Below are 21,022 nucleotides of genomic sequence, written 5' to 3' on the forward strand. Positions count from 1 at the left end.
TTTTTTGCTTCAAGATAAAGTAGTATATTAGTTGTGTTGATAAAAATTTATAAACATTAGAGGCTCTGGTAGAAACCCGTTTACAAAGTATGTATCCTTCCCAATTAATATTTCTAAATTAATAAAGTCTCTTTGCTTATTTTTAAATGGGTTTCTACCAGAGCCTTTAATTCAGTAGCATAATTAAATGAAATATCTATTTCTGAAGTTTATAGGGACAGGCAGGGACGGAGGGGATTCCTCGCGGGGACAGGTGGGGACGGAGGGATTCCTCACGGGGACGGGTGGGATTTCTGTCCCCGCGCAACTCTCTAGTCACAAAGAGCAGTGTGGGATTCAAACCCCTCAGGGTGCCGAGACTGTAGTTCTAACCACTGCACCACACACTACCTTTGCAGATATCATCTGCAAAGGTAAACCTTTTCAAAAAGCCCCTCCATCATATCACCTGTAAAAATAGGTTTAACAAAAAAATCCTCAAAGCAAGGGCCAGTTCTTAACAACACACCACTGGTAACATCCTTATTCTCCGAGTGAACTCCAAGTACCACCCAAGGACACTCAGGAGAGTGTGGCCTAGTGGTTAGAGCTACAGCCTCAGCACCCTCAGGTTGTGAGTTCAAACCCCACGCTGCTCCTTGTGACTTCACTTAGGGCTCCTTTTACAAAGCTGTGGTAAGTGCTCTGACGCCCACAGAGATTTAATGGGTGTCAGAGTATTTGCCACGTAGCTTTAATCCAAACACCTTAATTAGACTGTGCGCTCACAAGTACAGATGGGGAAAATGCTTGCATACCTGATTTGAATGTATAAGTTACCTTTGTAGAACCTTGTCGAAGGCCTTGCTAATATACCACCACTCATGCTTGATCCTACTCTCGGGTGACCCAGTTACAGAAATTAGACTTGCTAGACTTTTAGTGAAACCATGCTGCCTCAGATCCTGTAATTCAGTGGTTCTTAAAACTGTCCTGGGGGACCCCCAGCCAGTCGGCTTTTCAAGATATCCCTAATGAATGTGCATGAGGCAGATTTGCATATAGTAGAGATGACAGGCTTGCAAATCTGCCTCATGCATATTCATTGAAAAGCCGACTAGCTGGGGAGTCTCCCAGGACATTGCTGGAATTCATTGGCTATAGCCTTCTCACAAACCCACCGTCTTTGCTGTAGTTTAGAGTACAGCTCTCCCAAGCACCACATCCTCCCTCGATAACATACCTTCCAAGTTATGGATACGCTGCTGTTGCTGCTGGCACTCCCTCTCCAGTCTCCGTACCGCCTGGGTGAGAAACTCCATTTTCTGCCAGAAAACACAAAGAGAACAAATGCATGAGGTATGAGGGCCCCCATCATTTACTCCATCACCACCTACAAGCCCTGTTCTCAGTCCCTGCATGCCACGCCTCCCTGCTGTGCTCCCTTCCTATTGGTCTTCAGCACTCTAACTCCTCTTACTGAAGAGCTGCAGAATGAAAGCACTTGTATTTCTCCCTACACCCCTCATCAGCTAAGTCACTCTTATCTGTGCCCCCCCCAGATGCCATTCCGCATGAGAGGCCCTTTCACTTTTGAAAACAAGTCTGTCCTTTCTTTTCAGGACTACTCTAACCGGATCTCCTTGCTCCTCTCTGTGCAGAGTTACCTGGCAAGCATGTGCAATTCGCTTTCCTGTATCCTGCAAAATGAAAAATCTTTTATGAAGGCAAGAACCAAGTGTTTGACTCCCCAGAAGCAGCGGCTACATTCATACAGTAAACCTCTGGATTGTCTCAGCAGAACACCTAAAGGCCTGGGCACGTCCCTACTTGGACTATCTGGGTTTAGCCCTTTGGACTATGGTATGAGTGTGGAATGATAAATGTTGAATGAAAATTGCAGGGTATCAGACTGTGTAGCTTGAGACAATCAGTTTCACCCTTTCTGTGAGATTTAGGGGACACAAGTCACATGTCCCCTGATAAGGGCCTTTTTTGGGTTTCTGCATCGCAGGGTTCTTGACCATTGTCCTCACATTGAGCGCATTGCTTGTCTGTTTTTCCTCCCCTCTGGCGGGTTTGCCCCGATCTTGTATAGAAAAGGATTTGAACCTTTGAGACCACCATAGTGCCAGCCAGTGAGGGTAGATGAAGGACAAATGTGCATAGTCCCAGGCAGCGCTGCAATTAATCTCTGTGGCCTATGGACGGTGACAAGGATACCTGCTGGGTTCTTTAGTTTCCTCTGTTTCATGTTTCTTAGTGGTCTCCTGCTGGTCGATGACTCCGAGGGCAAATACTTTCCCACATTTACTCCCCTACTTTGGTCCTTATGGAGACTGTCACATTTCAATCTTCTGCCTTTGGATACACTAGTACCCTTGAGGACAAATGGAGCCTTCAACAGGACTTAATTTATTGTGGCCTCATAATAGAGGAGGATCACTAAGATTTATAGTTGGTATTGCGCTGCTTCACTATAGATTGGGGCGGCACTTTACACTCACCGTAATGGAATAGAGTGTATGGAGCTGGGGCATGTTGTCTATTGGTTGCCTGTATATGCGGTTCACTTGTTCTTTTGACTGGGGGAGGTGTCTTCTGTTAATTGTTCAAATGAACGAAGACCTGATGTTTCATACCTTCGCTGCGCATAATTTTATTTGCGTGTGTAGGGGGGAGGGATGGCGGACGGTATTCCAACAGTTCATACATGGGCAATGGTAATGGGGATGGGTTACTTGGGGGGATCGGAAAGCTTTATTTAAGGGCAGGTGGAACAGGGGGGAGGAGTTGGAGAATGGTTTGGCTATATTTCACATTGTTAGGGGTTTTTCCTTTTCTTTCTTTATTTTTCTTGTAACCATATTTTTCATAGTTGCTTATAATTTGGAGAAGACTCGTTTTTGAGCCAGAGGAGAACCAGAGGCTGGGACGGCCCTCTTCTAGGTTTGTCCCTTAGCATTAACCTCCCTCAATCACGTGATGTCACTTTGCTGTATTGCCTGGAATGTAAATGGGGGTCACCTCACCTATGAAAAGGCAAAAAATATTACAGGCTCTGAATCGTAAGAAAGCAAAGGTAGCTTTCCTCCAGGAGACTCATTTGTTGACTGAAGAGCATGCTAAATTTCAAAGATGGTGAGTAAGGCATCTCCTGGGCGCCCCTACAGTTACCCAAAAGGTGGGGGTTTTGATATTAATCAGGAAAGGGGTTTGATTTATGGTACACCAACAATGGGTGGATCCGGAAGGTAGATACATTTTGGCTAAAGTTACTCTGGCTCGACAACAGCTGATCTTGGGTAATATATATGCCTCGAATACATATGATCAAAAATTTTTTAAATAATCTAGTATCCCTGTTGGCTCCACATCTAGATCTTCCTTTTGTTATTGGGAGGGAACTTCAACTGGGTGTATGACCCAGCAGTGGATAAACTGCACCCCTTACCTATGGATCATATTGACGGGTAACGTGGTGAGTGTTGCACCCTGGCAAGCAGGATTTCACACACCTTTCTAAAGCCCATGGCTCATTATCCAGGATAGATCATTGGCTGATCTCCAGAACCCTTTTCTCTCGGATACAATTGGCCGAGATTGGATCTTTCAGTTTCTGACCATGCTATGATCTTAGTCACGCTGGAGTTGGATCCATCCTCACCGAATATATATCGCTAGCAGTTCCCTCTTTCTTTATATACTGATCCTAAATTTAGGGAATTTTTGCTTCATTTGGGCAACCCTATACTTTATTGGGAAGCAGCAAAAATGGTCCTACAAGGCGAGATTATAGCTTATACCAGCCACCAGAAAAAGACACACAACAGAGAGATTCTCTGGTTGGAGAAACAGTTTAGATCAGAGCGTCAACAATATGGGAGACATTTGAATCCACATTTAAGAGCCCAACTTTTGGCCACACAGGTGGTCCTGCAGGAGCTGCTCCATGCTCGTGTGCGAAAATCTATGGCATATTATAATAATTCTTTATTTGTTTTCAAATTAAACAATAAGTGCACAAAAGAGTATATTACAACAAATTATTCCAGAATAGCACTTTGATATCTACCATATAAACATCTAGTAAAATCAATAACCATCCCCTACCACCCACCCTTCATCATATTTTCAATAAAATAAAATAAAAAAATACACATATTAAATATCATAGTATAACATAATATGTAACATTATTTCCAACTCTCTCCCCCCATATACTGTACTAAATTTATAAAAATATGGGGGCCATTGGCAAAATATTGTAGTGAATAGTCAGCACTTCTTCTCTTCTCCTTTTCGTTTTCTTTGTTTTATGGCATATTATAAATATAAATTTCATTTGTTTGGCAACACCCATGGGAAGTTATTGGCTAAAGTAGTGAAACTATCCAGGGGCCCCTGCCATTTTTTACAACTGTGTACTAAGCAGGGCACAAAGGTCAGGACAGATAAGGAAAATTAATGAAGGTTTTTATCATTACTATCAGGTTTTGTATACAAAGCCATCCGATCTGATGGACAGTACTCCGTATCTAGAAAGTTTACCTCTTAAGATATCAGCCCAGACTAGAGCCTAGCTTAATCGGCCTATTTTGGAAGAAGTTTTGATGGCAATCTGCTCTGGAGCCTTATTGAAGGCTCCAGAAGTGGATAAGTTTTGTCTAGAATTTTATAAACTTCTGCAGGAGGAAATGTCTCCCATACTAACACAAACCTTTAACACGTCTGTGACCTCAGACTGCCTTCCAGACTCTCTCAATCTAGCCCAAATCATTGTCTTATTGAAACCCTATAAAGACCTGGAGCAATCCTCTTCTTACCACCCAATTTCTCTCCTACGAGTAGAGACTAAATTGTTTGCTAAGATTTTAGCCAATAGGCTGGCAGGCTGTTTGACATCATTGCTGGTTTCACCTCAGGTTGGTTTTGTTAGTGGATGCCACGCCACTAAATCTGCAGATAATTTTGGCATCCATAGACTATACAGAGAGGTATAAGATTCCATCACCTCTTATTAGTTTTGATGCTGAGAAAGCCTTTGACCAGGTCTCTTGGGATTTTATGTTCTCTGTATTAGATTGTTATGGTATAACTGGGTTTTTTCAATCAGCAGTTAGGGTGCTATACCAGGCTCCTCAAGCTCTAGTCTGGGTCAATGGTCTTTGTTCTTCCCTGTTTTCTATCAATAGGGGCATGCACCAGGGATGTCCTTTGTCCTCTCATTTGTTTGTATTAACTTTGGGCCCATTGATACAAGAAATCACTTCCAATCCTGAGATTCAGGGAATCAAGATAGGGATTCACAAATTTAAAATGTCTGCATTTGTGGATGATTTATTGGTGTATCTCCAAGAACCTCTTTATCATGTCTTATGGATAGTTTGGGGGAATACAGAGATTTCTCCTTGTTTCAACTGAACTTGGATACATTTTTGGCACTGGCTACTTTACCACAGGTGCAGTTGAATCGGGAGGGACCTTATCAAGTTCAGTGGGCTATGAATTCAGCTTACTACTTCTGTTTCTACCCTATATAGGAGGAATATTGACTTCTTGCTTTGAGACACTGAGAAATGTTTGTCTCGCTGGGCCCCATTTCCCCTTTCTTTACATGGTCATATTAATTTGTTTGCTATGGTATTGTTCTCCAAATAGCTTTATACTTTGCAACTCTTACCACTCTGGATATTAAAAAAGGATATCTTTAAATTAGACTCACTTTTGTCTAAATTTTGTTGGAACAAAAAGAAGCTAAATTGGAACTTAAATTTCTGATGGGGAATTGGGCTCAAGGGGGAATGGAGATCCCTAATTTATGACTATATAATTTAGCTTGATTACTTCGCTCCTTGGGAGGATGGTTTTCAGATCACCAGGATCATACCCCAAAGGCTATAGAGACAGCACTTTGGGCACCGTGGAATATATTATCTCTTCTATAAATGCCTTTTACCATACTCCTTCCATACGCAAAGACTGGGCTGCTTCTTCAATCTCTTCGGGTGGTTTAGACTGAACTATTGAGGCTGTGGCACGGAAATAGTTGTCCCACCAGTGTATTGCCTATTGTTGGGAATTTACAATTTTTGCCAGGGTCCAAGAATGCTACTTTTTAAAAGATGGCGTTAGGTGGAGCTAAGCTATTATCACATGTTCTTCAGAAGGATGGTACTCTGCAATCTTGGGTGTCTATACACCAAACCTATCATTTGAAACTGGGAGAATTTCTTGCCTATAAACAACTACACTCTTTGGATAAGGTAGGGTTGTCATTCCCTATTGAAGCAAAACTTCAGGAACTTTTTCTGCAGAATGATTTTCAGGTGTCTGGGCTACATGGATGCCTTCAGACCTTGGTTTCCCCAGTTAATCGAGACTCTTTACACCTTAGATGGAGTCAAGAGGTAGGTATATCTGAGACTTCGTTGGATGTGCTTGTTTGATTAGACGTATACTCGGAATCTCGGTACGCACAGACCTTCAGGAATGCCAATTTACAGTGCTTCATAGGGCATACTTTACCTGGGATCAGCTGTATAAATCGGGTGATAGTGAGTCTCCTGTTTGCCAAAAGTGTTCTCAGTGGTCCCATTCATTTCTTCATGCGTTTTGGTCTTGCCCAAAAATTTTTGGAGAAAGGTTATTAGCTATTACACTGCTCTATTCCTTTATCAGCCACTAGGTTTTATTGGATAAGTATGAGGCATTCCGCCTTCCCCAGATGGGTTCTCACCTGTTCATGAGAAAAGTGGGTATTGTAGGGAAGAAATATCATCAGTTTGGGAGAGAGATACCCCTCCTTCTTTTTGGACTTGGCTGAATCGTCTCGATGCACTATTGTTGCTGGAGCACAAAATGGCCCGGCTAACTCACAAGTGGAAAAAACTTTTTCTTTAAGTTTGGACTCCATATATAAACTCTTTAAGCCCTAAAGCTCTTAGTGACATCTTAAATGTTTTGTATATATACTCGAGTCTCCTTGATTTTTAGGTGGTTGCAAGGATTGTGGAGGGTTTTTTTTTATTTTCTTTCTCTTTCTTCTCTTGTAGTCAAACCTACTGTTTTGGTGAGATTTCGGATGGAAGGATATGTTGAGTTTTGGGGGGATGATATTGTTTGTTACAAAAATTTGATGTTAATCATTGTGTATTCTATTGTGCTTCTTGTTAATGAAGTAGGGCTGCATCCTTCTGAAGGAAATAACCTTGGACTGACACTGTATATTCCAAATCAGACAATACTTTTATTTGGCTTAGCCCCCCACTTACCTGGTTTCCCACTTCAATCTGGCAAGTTATCTTAGGCCCACACGAAGAATACATCTGTTCTCCTATCCGACTATAAAAGCCTGCCACTACAAAAGATTCTTGGACAGAACTCTTGCCTTCCAGGCAGGCAAATGGAACGATTGGCTTAGTAACGTTTTCAAGCTCTCATCATCCTACTTTAATTTTAGAAAACTGGTAAAAACGAGCTTGCTCAATCGATTTGTTAATTAAGAATCTACTCAGCTCTGCTTACTCAACCAGTAACCCTAATGAACTATATAGCTTTCATATTCCTTCATTATGTAAGATTGTATTGCTGTCTTTGATTGTACCCTCTTCGCTGATTGTCCAGCACTTCTTGCTGTAAACCGCCTCGAATTTCTATGGCTTTGGCGGTATATAAGAATAAAATTATTTGTTATTATTATATAAAAAATTAGAGCATAAACACACCAAAAAGAATCTTATATGATCAGTCTGGATATACAATGGAGAGAATCATACAGAGGGCCAGCATATTTCTGCAGGTATGTTGCACTTCTCTGATCACTCTACCCAAGCATGGGGGTTTTATACAGTTTCTTTGTTCTGTGAAACACACCTCCAGCTCTGTTCATGTACCATCGCTATAGGTGCAAATCTGCCTCCTGTCTAACCCACCTCTATCCTTCACGGGGGTACCCAGGTCAGGAATATTCCTAGAACTTTCTTTTCTTCACATGGGCCCCCACTTCTGGGGTTTTTATCATCTTCTGGATGCCTGTTACCATGTATGGTGTGCTCCTTTGCTGACTTGCAAGTTTATTACAGCGCCAATTGTTCTCTGAAAACTGTCTTCACAGCAGGGAATCGAAACTTAAGCAATCACAAAGATACACAAGTAGCATTCCAGAAAAACCAGTCCTGGTACCTATGGCTCACACTGCAGACAGGCAGGAAAAGTCCAGCCTGTGTTTTAAAAGATCTTTTCATCAGGTGTAAAAAGTCTTTCATCAATAAAAACTGTTAAAATTAAAATTTGTAATTGACATGCAACCTTATATAAATAAAAGTGTGGATACTTTGCGTAAATATAAGCATTACGTATCTAAAATGTCAAATGTTCCATGGCATATTAGCATACCAAAAGGCAACAACCCCGAGTACAGAGACTTTTGCAGATAGGAATCCCACACCTTCAGATATTGAACCTTCCTCTTAGGAGATCCTCTGGCATCCCAAGTAGCCGAGACATGTAATTGATTTCGCCAGAGCCAATATGCTGGTGGTTCACTGGATGTCCAACACTGCTTTAGACATTTTCTTGCAACTGAGCACATTTTGCAGAATATATTTGTTCCTTTATCGATCCCCCTCTTTGTACCAGGTATAATCAATAACAAATGCTCCACTGAACCTTCCAGTCTAGTGCCTGAACCATATGAGTCACTAGTCTGGTCCAAAATTGTTGTATTTTCCGTCAGCTTCAAAAGGCATGGCTGAACGTATTGTCCTCCTGATCATATTTAAGACAGATTGGAGTTTGTATTCCCCCAGATATACCAATATTGTTTTAAATCTTTTCCCTTAATAAAAAGAGCAGCCTATTCTCTTATTTGTCCTGCTTGTCTGTTTTGAATAGATTGTCTACCTAATGCTGACATGAAGTAGTAAGTACCAGCGTGACTCAGCCTGGGAATTGGAAGCAGGAGGCTTCCAGTTTGTTTTACCTGGGTTTGTGTGTCCAGCTGGCTGCTGATCATTGCTGTCTCTTCTGCAGACATGCCCTGGTATGAACTCTGGGTATAGAAGGGATAGAGCTGCAAGGTTCCTGCTGGCATATCATAGTCACTCTTCCTGCTGCTGAGTAAGTCAAGGGGCAGTGCTGGCACTGGAGAGAAGTGAGAAGAGGTCTAAGCATGCACCAAAAAGCAAACCGTGTAATGCGCTCAGCTTCACTACCATTCCTTTTAGAACATTTCTGGCTCAATGTCGGCTCTTTTCAATGAAACAAGCCATCACAGAGTGTGCTGGCTCCCCATGTCCCTGGCAAGCATGTGCACTCCTATATTTTGTATTTTAACTTTTCTTTATTGATCAATATTACCATCACAGTAACATTAGAGAAAGTCCTGAGAAACATAGCTATCGGACTAGAAAACCATATCACCGTTCCCTCACCCCCAACCCCTTCCCATTTCCCACTCCTCTAATCAGGCCATTCTGAAAGAAGACACACAATTTCCTGCACAGCCTTGAAGAATCCCACATCGCTATTCCATTGAGTCTAGGTGATGCCTTCTTATTGTCCAGTTACACTACACAACACATATTTTATTAAGGAGAAATTAGGTCCTTACCTGCTAATTTTCTTTTATTTTAGTCCCTCTAGACTGGCACAGAAATGGATGGGTTTACACTCCTCTGCCAGCAGGTGGAGACAGAGACACTAACTTCTGGCTACAGTACAAGTAGCCTGTGCAGTCCTTATTACAATCAGTCTTAATGAATAGCCAAGCAGAAAACAAGGCTGAAAAACAATGATACCCCAACTCCCCACTTACAAGGAGAAGACAAAGGAATACTGATTAGAACAAGAACCTTGGGGGGGGGTGTGGCTTGGCAGCGCACAAGATGGTGGTGTGATCGCGGAGCTCCTTAATCCCAGGCGGCACACAGATTATTTTGAAAAGCACATCGCGGTTTTTTCTTCACCAAAGGAAATTAAAAAAGTTGTGGAGTATGGCGACTACGCGGCAAGCAAAATTGGATACTGCCTTCGCGGCAGGAGGGTTGGCAAAGCGTCTTAAACAGGATCATGTTATGCCGTCGAAGGTACCTCTCCCGGCAGAAACCGTTAACGTGCTGGACAGAAATGAAGTAATGGCAGAATTTCGGAGCATTAAGCAAATGCTTCAGGACAACGCAAGCACGATTGCTGAGGTAAAGGAAGAAGTTTTGAATACTAAAAGGCAGATGGAGGTTGCCAATCAAAGAATGTTGATAATAGAAAACAAAGTGGAGCAGTTGGAAATTAATGCGATTAAATGTAGATCTGACAGTCGTGATATTAAAGAATTGAAAAAACAACTTGAAGACTATGAGAATCATGGAAGAAGGAAGAATGTAAAAATAATTGGTCTAGCTGAGAATTTGGAAGGGGGAAATGCTGTTCCAATTCATGGAAAACCTTTTGCCAAAGTTACTGCAGTTAAATTCAAAACATCCCCTGGAAATAGAACGAGCACACAGGATTCCATCTAAATGGTCAGCTAACCAAGTGAAGCCAAGGCCATTAATCTTCAAGCTCTTAAGATTCCAGCAAGCCTTGGAGATTTTGAATTTGGCGAAAGCTGACAAACTTAAATTATAAAGGATCAAAGTTGCTGTTCTTGCCGGATTTCGCAAAAAACACTGCGGCCATAAGAAAACAATTTCTCCAGCTAAGACCTCAAATGAAAGAAAAGGGTCTTACATATGGCTTGTATTATCCTGCAAAAATGAGGGTAACAAGTGGTAACAAGTCCTTGTATTTCGAAGATCCTGAAAAATTAAAAGATTTCTTGACAAGTTCTGAACCAATGTCTTTTTAAATGGTTTCAAGTTAAAAACCTAAACTTTACAACATTTTTTAGGTTTTTGGACAAATTAACTCGAAGAAGAGGAACTTTGAAGAAAGAAAAGTAACATCTATAAGACGGAAATGAGAATGGATGAATTTTGTCATATTTAACAATCTAAAGATGAGAGGAGAAGAAGAGAAGAAAGAAAACAAGAGAAGGAAAAGGGATGAAGGAGAAAAGGAGAATAAAGAAAGGAAAGAAAAAAAAAAAGGGGAAAAATAATAAGAATGAGACATATTCAGAAGTATCTCTAGCTTGCTTCATAAAGAAATGATATTTTGAGCTAGGAAGTGACGTCATCCCAGCGCATGGCTGCCTGAATCAGGAGCTCCGTAGGGGCCGGTGAGAAAAAGAGCTTTTTCAGCTTCCAGCGCTAAAACGCGCTCATTATCAAGATCGCGGTTCGCGGGTGAAGCCATGGCGACGCGGAAGAAACTAGATAAATTTAAATATTTCGGCGAAGGAGGAGAGAAAACAGCGAGTGAGGCACAGGGGAGTGCAGGAGACGTGCTTAAAATGGCCGCGGGGCCGTCGGCGCCGACAGAGATGATTGAAGCTGGGACTTTGGCGATCTCGGGGGAGCTCAGTGAGACGGTGCACAAGTCTTTTCAAACGTGGTTCCAGGACCTGAAGGATGAAATGGTAGGAGTGAGAGTGGATGTGAAAGCTGCCCTGGCGGAGCTCCGTGCGGATGTGGGGGAGTTGGGAGCCAGAGTGTTAGCCTCTGAAGAGCACGTGGAGGCTCTGTCTGCCACAGTTACTGGGGTCCAGGAATCCACAGGCCATTTAACATCTGAGCTGCAGGAACTACAGGCACAGGTGGAGGATCTTGAGAATAGGTCACGCCGGTGTAACCTGCGATTTAAGGGAATCCCGGAGGGGGAGGCATATCGTGATTGCAAGACTGTGGTGCAAGAGTTTTGTCAGAGCCTCCTAAGTGTGGATGGAGCTGAGATACCTGAGGAGATTAAACTACAGAGAGTGCATCGGAGCTTGGGTCCTGTGAGAGGTCCTGGCTATAAAGATATCATCGCTTGCTTTGCGGATTTTTCCCTCAAAGAGAAGATTTTGCAGATGGCACGGCGCCACCCCCGGTTTCGTTGGAAAGAGTTGGAAGTGGGTGTCTACCAGGACCTAGCATGGTCTACACTACAGAAGCGCAGGGCGTTCAAAGAGGTCACGCAAGTGCTGAGGGATGGTGGCCACAAATACAGGGGTCTGGCTTACTATCAACGGGAGGTCTCGAAAGGTGGCTACGGTCACGGAAGCCTGGATAGCTATGAAAGAGCTGGGTTGTGTGAATATCCCGGAGACGGTGCCAGCGCTGGCTACAGCTAGTACTTCGGGAGTACCTGGCGCTTGATCTACAGTTCTGCGCTCTGGCAAGCGAGCAGCTAAACAGGGGACCTGATGATGAAGAGGACTTACCATCTAGACTATTCTTTAACGAGGCCACTTTGATTGGCATGAACTGGGAGAGGTGCTGAGTGGTGTGCCATCTCCGGTCTGGATCTTGGAAAGAGACTCTGCACTTTCTAATGTTTCTCTTTAGCTTTACTAGCGGCTTGTTTTGCTGCAATTTTTGGTTTTGTGTTGTTGACATGGGAAGCTGCTTGGGCTAGTCGCCTGGGGTACTTTTCACTTTCTAAGGGTTGGCTAGACCTTCACTGAGGGGGTCGGCTTCGGGTATGGGGGGAGGGGGGGTTGGGAGGGAGTACAAGTAAACTTCTTACTATTGGATCATGGAATGTAAACGGTTTAAACAGTCCGGGTAAACGTAGTATAGTATATCGTGAATTGAATAGATTAAAGTGGGATATATGTATGTTGCAGGAAACCCATTTGAGACCCAGACATGTGGGGGTCTTGCGGTCCTCTTACTTTGAGCAAGTATGGACGCATCAAAGTGGTCAGTCTGCTAAGAAGGTGGGAGGACTGGCAATTCTTATCCGAAAGGGCTTGGGATTTACTGTTCAGAAGGTGTATAGAGATTCTGGGGGAAGGTGTCTGGCTCTGCAGGGTACAATACAGGGCCGTCCTATCACTGTAATTAACATTTATGGTCCTAACGGGGGTCAGGCGGCCTTCTATGGTTCTCTTACAGATGATTTAGTCAATTTTGTTAGGGGGTCTGTATATTTGGGGGGGGATTTCAATGTCACTCCAGATGTGCTGCTGGATCACTCCCGGGGAGGACTTCGATCATCGTCCCGAGCTTCCCGCAAGGCTTTTCATGCCCTGATGTCCTCCTTGGGCTTGATCGACAGTTGGCGCTTGCATCACCCCTCCCAGAGGTCGTATACCCATTATTCATCTGTTCATGGTTCTTATGCTAGGATTGACAGTATCTGGACTCATCGTAATCAATGGGGGGGAATCAGAACTGCTGAAATTGAAGCTATACATGTCTCTGATCATGCGCCTGTCTGGATAGCTTGTGAAGGCTATTGGGATGTGGGGCATCATCGGACCTTTTGGAGGCTAAATGAATCACTGTTAAAGCATACAGAGGTGGACAGGGAGGTGGGAGAGGCTCTCACCAATTATCTACATGACAATGATAATGGTGCGGTGGGTGACTCCATATTGTGGGATGCCCTTAAGGCTGTGATCCGTGGGGTCTTTATTAAATGGGGGGCGCGCCTTAAGCGACAGCGGGAGCAAAGAACTATATCCCTTCGGGAGACTTTGATATCTTTGGGGAGGCAACACCAGTGCTCTCCTGATCCAGAAGTGTTTGCACAGCTTCTGAGAGCGCGACATGAACTTTCTCTTCTACAGATGGAAGAGATTGATTTTTATAGACTAAGATTACGCCAGACGATATATGAATACAGCAATAAAGCGGGCTCGCGACTTGCTCGATACATTAAATTGAAACAAGCCAGAACCGCTATTACCCGAATTAGGGATATGGAGGGGAAAATGCAGTGTACGGATGGGACCATTAAGAAGGTTTTTCTTTCCTACTACACCAAATTATATGGGAAAGTGGAGGGGGTACAATTGGACTCTATCACGGCATATTTAGATAAAGTGACGTTGCCACACCTGGGAGACTCGGATATGGGATATCTTAATAGTCCTGTTTCCTTGGGGGAGGTACTGGGGGTTATCACCAGGCTGAAATTGGGAAAGTCCCCGGGTTTAGATGGGTACACTAATAGTTTTTACAAACAGTATCGGGTCCAATAGCTCCTCTATTGGTACGGGTAATTAATGGGGTGAGGGAAGGGAATTCACTACCGCCATCGATGGGAGACGCGGGTATCTCGATATTGCTTAAACCGGGGAGAGATTCTGATAGTTGTGGTGCGTACCGGCCCATTTCATTATTGAACACCGATGCAAAAATTTTGGCTAAAGTTTTGGCCCTCAGGCTGGGGAAGTGCTTGCCTAGCCTGATTCATATGGATCAATCGGGGTTTATTCAAAGACGCCAGGTTGGAGACAATATCCAAAGAACACTGCATCTTCTCTGGGAGGCGCAGCACAATTTGGATAAAGTAGCTCTCTTAGCAGTTGATGCAGAGAAAGCTTTTGATCAGGTGGGTTGGGACTTTTTATGGCAAGTCATGGAGCGGACGGGGTGTGGGGATTTCTTTCTGGCTTGGGTGCGAGCATTCTACCGGTCACCGAGGGCGACTATTAGGGTGAATGGGGACTACACAGAATTTTTTTCAATTGAACGGGGTACACGCCAGGGGTGCCCTCTCTCTCCGCTTTTGTTTGCACTGTCTATTGAACCCTTAGCTATCCACATACGTGAACATCCAGACATGCGGGGTTTATGGATCGGGGCTCAGGAACATCGGCTTGCGTTATTTGCTGATGATGTTTTGTTATATGTGCGTGACCCTGAACTTTCCCTCCCTATCTTGTTAGACATTTTTGCCGAATTTGGTATGGTGTCCGGCTTTACGGTTAATCTGGATAAGTCGGAATTGTTGGGGATCACCTTGACTGCCGATGAAGAGAGGGGACTGTCGGGGAGATTCCCGTTTCGTTGGGCTTCTGGGGCGCTGAAATATTTGGGGATCTATATCTCTCGGGATTTGTCTCAACTGTACACTTTAAATTATACCCCCATTATTAGGCAAATCAAGGTGGACTTGCAGCGGTGGTCTGGGCTGTGGTTGTCTTGGTGGGGACGGATTATTAAAATGAATATTTTGCCTTGTTTATTATTTCTTTTTCAAACACTGCCTATACCGCTCCCGACTGTGGTGTTGAAAGAACTTCATGCTCTCTTCTTCCGGTTTATCTGGAAGGGGAAACCGCCTCGGATCTCTCGTCAGTGTCTGTGGCTGCCCCGTGAGTCTGGGGGGACGAGCACTTCCCAATTTGTTCTGGTATTATAGGGCTGCACAATTGCGAATTTTGTTGGATTGGGATATAGCGGAACAAAAATGTGTAGTACAATTGGAACAGCAATTAATGGGTACCCGGGTTTTACGAACCTTGATTTGGTCCTCTTTATCTGCACGGGTGGTTTTTAGAACTTTGAGAAACCCTATTTTGACGCACCTTTTGCGGATATGGTGGGAGACGCGGAAGAAATGGGGAGCAGGGATGGTGCCTTCGCTACTGGGGGCGTTGGGGGACGAACCATCTTTTCCGGCAGGTAGGGAGAGTTCGGTTTTTCAGCGCTGGGAGCGTCAGGGACTCCGGACGTTCTCGGATGTCCTTCATAGGGGGATCCTGGTGTCCTTTGAGGCTTTTCAGAAGAGTGCAGCTTTGCCTAAGGGGGATTTTTTAGCTTACTCCCAAACCCGACATTTTATTCAATCACAGGGCTGGACTGGGGATTCGATTAGGACAAGGGCTCCCTTGGAACATCTGTGGCTTACACTTCGTAACCTGCCCAAACCCATTTCAGTTCTCTATCAATATTTTAGGGGCTCGGTTGTCTTTCACCCTAACTACAAAGGTCTTTGGGAACGGGACTTGGGGTGTTCTTTCTCAGAGAGGGAGTGGACTCAACTTTGTCTTGAGGTGGGCAAGGCATCCTCTTGTGTTCTTATACAGGAGAATGCCTACAAGGTGTTTACCAGGTGGTATTATACCCCTGCTAGGTTACATAAAATGTTTCCGAGATCTTCTGCAATGTGTTGGAGGTGTGGGGGGGTCGTTGGCACCTTTTTGCATATTTGGTGGGATTGTCTTCCTTTACAAATCTTCTAGAAACAGGTTGTTGGCTGTTTATCCCAATTGTTGCAAGTTGTGCTCCCGCTGGTGCCAGTGGAATGTTTACTAGGCTTACATAATGTGTGTGAACACACTTGGCAAACTAAACTCCGCAGGTGGGGATTGGCTGCAGCTAAATGTTTAATTGCTAAATCCTGGAAAAGATCCGAGGCACCTGTTATGTTAGAATGGTATTTGCAGTTTCATCAATTGTGCACCATGGAACTTTCAATTGCTAAACGTCATGGGCATTACTTTTCATCTATCCGAACTTGGACTGTTATTATGGACAAGATTGATACTTTGGTTTAAGTTTACTGGGGCTGGGGGGTTTGGGGGGATTGTTGTTGTGGGGATAACTTCCTGAAGGAACAACAGAGAGGTGTCCACTCTGTATATTTCAGTTAACTTGGGAGGGGTGGGGGGATTTGTGATTCATTGCAGGGGATATCTGGTTGGCAATGATGTTTTCTTCTTGCTGTATTGTGATTTCTGAGCCTGTTGTCTTTTGTTCAATACTATGGAGTGCTTGAGCCTTGATATCCTTATTTTGCTTGTATAATACAAAACTTTTAATAAAGATTTTCAAGTTAAAAAAAAAAAAGAAATGATATTTTTTGTTCTGACATTAACTTTAGCTAGAATACTCTATTTTAAACGCATCAGATATGTTTAATGATAAAAGCAAAGGATGATTCTATATGATGAAATTGAATTCAGTAATTTTAATGGAGCATATTTGTTGGTTTATGAATATCTTATTAAATGAAAAAAATGGATTAATGTGGTTTGATAAAGTCAGCGGAATTGATAAAAAGGGAAAAAGGAGTCAATAGTTCTGCATTTCGGGATGGTTATGATAAAACTTAAAAGGATACACATGATTTTTAGGAAATATAAATTATTTAATGGTAGTTTAATTGATTGGTGAATATGTTTTATAGATATGATTAACTAAATTTCCACTTATAGGATATTAGAAAGATTAAAGAGATAAGAGGGAAAGTAAAGGGAAAAAGTGAAAGATAATAAAATATTTATGGTAATGATAACATATGATTTGGTAAACCTGGTTTAATTAGGAAATTTTTTAAATGAGTTTTATGAAGAACTTTTTTTTAATAATAATTAGGACTACATTATTGCAAGGGATATTATTGTAAGATTATTTGATTCATAATGCATTAATGAATATTCTATCATTTTATATATATTATAAGAAGAAAGATGTGATAGAATGTTGCCTGGGGAGGGGGTATTGAGATTACTAATCCTATGTGTGTTCCAAGGCAATCAATTTATGTGAGGGGTAGGGGAGGAAAGAGGGAGGGTTTTATTTTTTCAAAATCAGGAACAGGAAGATAGGGAATGATGGAGTTGAAGAAGATCAATTTTGCTTTTCATTGGGTATTAGTTGTGTAATGGTATCTAATCATATCAAATTAAATATATTTAAATATCATTGTTGGTTTATGCGTATGGAATTAGATGGAGATTAAGATATTTTCATTGAATGTCAATGGCTTTAACCATTAAATAAAAAGGAAGAAAATGTTAGCTTTCCTAAAACAGCAAAACGCTGATTTGTATTTTATTCAAGAGACGCACCTGTCCATGATGAAATCAAGAAAACTGGAAGGGGGTTGGGTTCGTCAAGAAAGCTGGGGTTGCCATATTAGTAAATAAAAAATGCACAGCTAATTTTCAGATGAATGATTATCCCAGGACAAGCAGGCAGGTATTCTCACTAGTGGGTGATGTCATCCGACAGAGCCCCGATACGGACATCTTGCAAGCATGTCTTGCTTGAAGAAACTCAGAAGTTTCGAGATGCCCGCACCGCGCATGCGCCAGTGCCTTCCCGCCCGATGGTCCGGGTGTGTCTCCTCAGTTCATTTTCTTCCGTGGAGCTGAGAAGTCTATCTTCAATTTCGCACCCATTGAATCTCGTTTTTTTGCCTTCTGTTTTGCCGCGGGTTGAGTTCTTTTGGCTCTCCTGTGCATTTGTTTCTTTCTTTGTTTTCATTTAAAAAAAAAAAAATTTTTTTCTTCCGACACCGGGTCGGCCGCGTGGCTGAGGCCCCGCACCTTCGACCTTGTGGCGGAACTTTTCCAGCCTATGTCCCGGCCGATTACCGGTTTTAAAAATTGTAGCAAGTGCCAACGCGCGATTTCGCTCAAGGACCCTCCATGTGGGCCTTGCGGTGTGTGAGAGCCCTTTTCTGGAAGGTGGCACACTCCGCACACGATGCTGTCGGGTGTTGGGGCCCCAAGCACCTTAAACAGCACCGGTGAGGGTCTGTGATCGACAAAAGTCTGTCACACCTACCACACTTTTTAAATCCCGTTACAGGCCGGGACATGGGCCCAAAACGAGGCCGGGAACACACGAGGTTCCTCGGCCACGGCTACCGGGAGCCCCCGGAGCGATCGGAAACAAAGATTTTTTTTTTAAACGAAAGACAAGAAAAGAAACAAAAGAAAAACGCAGCGACCGCGTCGAAAATCCGTACACAGCTGCGGCGACAGAAGGCAAACACGAGCACAATTTTACTTGGAGGGCCGCAGAAAAAATAGTTAATGTCTTACTAAAGAAGCACATAAATTTTATTGGTATACAGTCACCAATGAGAATTAACGAAACCAACTACCCCCCTATTCAGATAAGTACATCAAGTTGATCTGTATTAGTTCGTGGTCACGTAGGGAGGTCAACCTGGAAAACTCTAACGAAATAACTCAAATCAATCAAAAATTGGAAAAAATTAAAAATTGGCTAACACAGAACAAGCTTGCGCTAAATATATCCAAAACTAAAGCTTTACTCTTTCCATTTAAATAGGGCTTAAAGCTCTCTATCCCTTTTTCAATCGATAACACAATAATTGAAATTGTCACATCACTCAAGATACTAGGAGTAACAATTGACGACAAATTCTCCTATCAAGAGCACATTAATAATACAGTTAAAAGTTGTTTCTATCGTCTACGTTTAATTCGCTCAATGTCGAAATATCTGGAACCAAAATCCCTAAACATCTTATTACATTCCCTCATAATACCCAAACTAGATTATTGTAATTCACTTCTTATGAATATCACTCACAAGGATCAAAGACGCTTACAAATAATACAAAACATTGCAATCAAAATAATTCACCAAGGGAAGAAATACGATCATGTAACCCCCTATTTGATAGAATCTCATTGGTTACCTATCAATCAACGAATAACATATAAAATAGCATTATTAGTACATAAAACAATATCTACTAATGAACCACAGTTTATAGATCGACTTTTAATTCCTCATATTTCAAATCGTTCACTTCGGTCTAACACACAAGGGCTATTAATGGTCCCCTCACTGAAAATAATAGGAACAAGACGCCACGACATCTTCTCAGTCATGGCTCCTCTTATATGGAATAATCTCCCGCTATACATTAGAGAAATAAAAGATCTTAACTCATTTAAAACTAATTTAAAAACATTTCTTTTTAAAGTCTCATTTAATCTTTAGAACGACTCTTTCCGTGAAGTACTAAACTGACTAAATCTCCTCTTACTTCTTTCCCTAACCTAATGTTCTACCCTACCTATCACATATCCCCTTTCTTCCCTCTGGGAAACAGCAAAATGTAACTTTTATTTCCTAATGTTCTTTCCTATGTGTATATTAGTACGTCTGTATTGTCAGTTTGTCACAGCCCCTTGAAATTATTTATGTTAAATAACTTGTCTCATTGCCTTATGCTATAACTTTTTTATTATGTAATTCGCTTAGTATTTAATAAGCGAACTATCAAATTCAAATAAACTTGAAACTTGAGGGCAGGGGACAGGTGAAGGCGATGATGGTCCCCTTGTTAACCTCATTGTAGTGACTTCACTATATTTTGGGTTACTTGGTCTGAACACTTCACAATAATATTTAAAATAAATTAAAGAAAGCGATATTATTAACAAGAGATTATAGCTGTGATTACAATATTATATATTACTAAAGAAATGACAATTTTACATGAGGTAAAACTCTTTATAGTTTATAAATCTCCCCCCCCCCCCGAAGGCTTGCATGTTCCTCCCTTCTTTGCAGCATCCTCCAGCTTCCCCCCTGGCCTCCCGGTCTTAGTTTCAGCTAATTATTGCAGCCTGCAGAGAGGATCGTCGGTGCTATAACGTTCCTTGCAGGTTGCCATCAAAAGGGACAAAAATGATTCACTAAATCAGATCCAACAGGCCCAAAATAAACCTCAGCACATAGTGCACAATCTTACCACTCCACCTGCTGGAGGCTGAGAAAAGACTGATTGTAATAGGGATGCACAGCCCACTTGTACTGTAGCCAAAAGTTAGTGTCTCAGTCTCCACCTGCTGGAAGAGAAGAGTAAACCCATCTGTTTCTGTGCCGGTCTGGAGGGACACTAAAGAATCATTGTTTTGCTGCACTCTCCTTTAAGAAGCTGAGCAATTTTGTTTGCTGTGCAAAGATGATCAGTCTGGATTTTAATGCTCCTACATGCCTGTAGGGACGCCATTCTGAAACAGGGTGAGATCAGCACACTGATTTCTTAGTCCTTGTGAAAGAATGGTGAATCATTCCCTCTTTCCCCCTTACCTGTCACAAATTAACCCTTATCTTATTTAAGCAATCCTTATTTGGAAAGGACATCAGCTGACATGCATTGAGTACGTGCAAAAACACAGGTATTGTCTAAGTGCTGAGTTGGAGGGTGATCACAAGGTAAAGGGAGGGTGATCACGATGTAAAAGCTTGTACCTTTGTATCCACCACTCATTAGACATGTAATCGAGGGAGTTACTATGATGTCATTAGCATAGAAGCATAATAAAAGGAGCTTGGAGCTTTCCACAGCAGCGCCTCTGCCCGACTCAGCCTGTGTGTGTGTGTTTTCTGTGTCCCATCCCTACACATGCGTGCAGGGATTTTCAAACTCCAGTTAGGATCATCTCATT

At 42.5% G+C, this 21,022-nt stretch overlaps 1 protein-coding gene across 5 annotated transcripts in view; it reads right to left on the reverse strand.

Moving 5' to 3' along the window:
• LOC117346379 (golgin subfamily A member 6-like protein 1) overlaps positions 1-21,022 on the reverse strand; it is a 41,478-nt gene that overhangs the window by 14,036 nt on the left and 6,420 nt on the right. For all 5 annotated transcript variants that reach the window (XM_033915845.1, XM_033915841.1, XM_033915840.1 and 2 more), the window contains exons 3-4: positions 8,963-9,123; positions 1,223-1,304 (exon numbers count right to left, since the gene is read on the reverse strand). In XM_033915845.1, coding sequence (XP_033771736.1) covers positions 1,223-1,304; positions 8,963-9,123 — 243 coding nt within the window. The remainder of the gene's footprint in view (positions 1-1,222; positions 1,305-8,962; positions 9,124-21,022) is intronic.

Source organism: Geotrypetes seraphini, chromosome 12 (genome assembly GCF_902459505.1).
Source record: "Geotrypetes seraphini chromosome 12, aGeoSer1.1, whole genome shotgun sequence".
Taxonomy (NCBI): domain Eukaryota; kingdom Metazoa; phylum Chordata; class Amphibia; order Gymnophiona; family Dermophiidae; genus Geotrypetes; species Geotrypetes seraphini.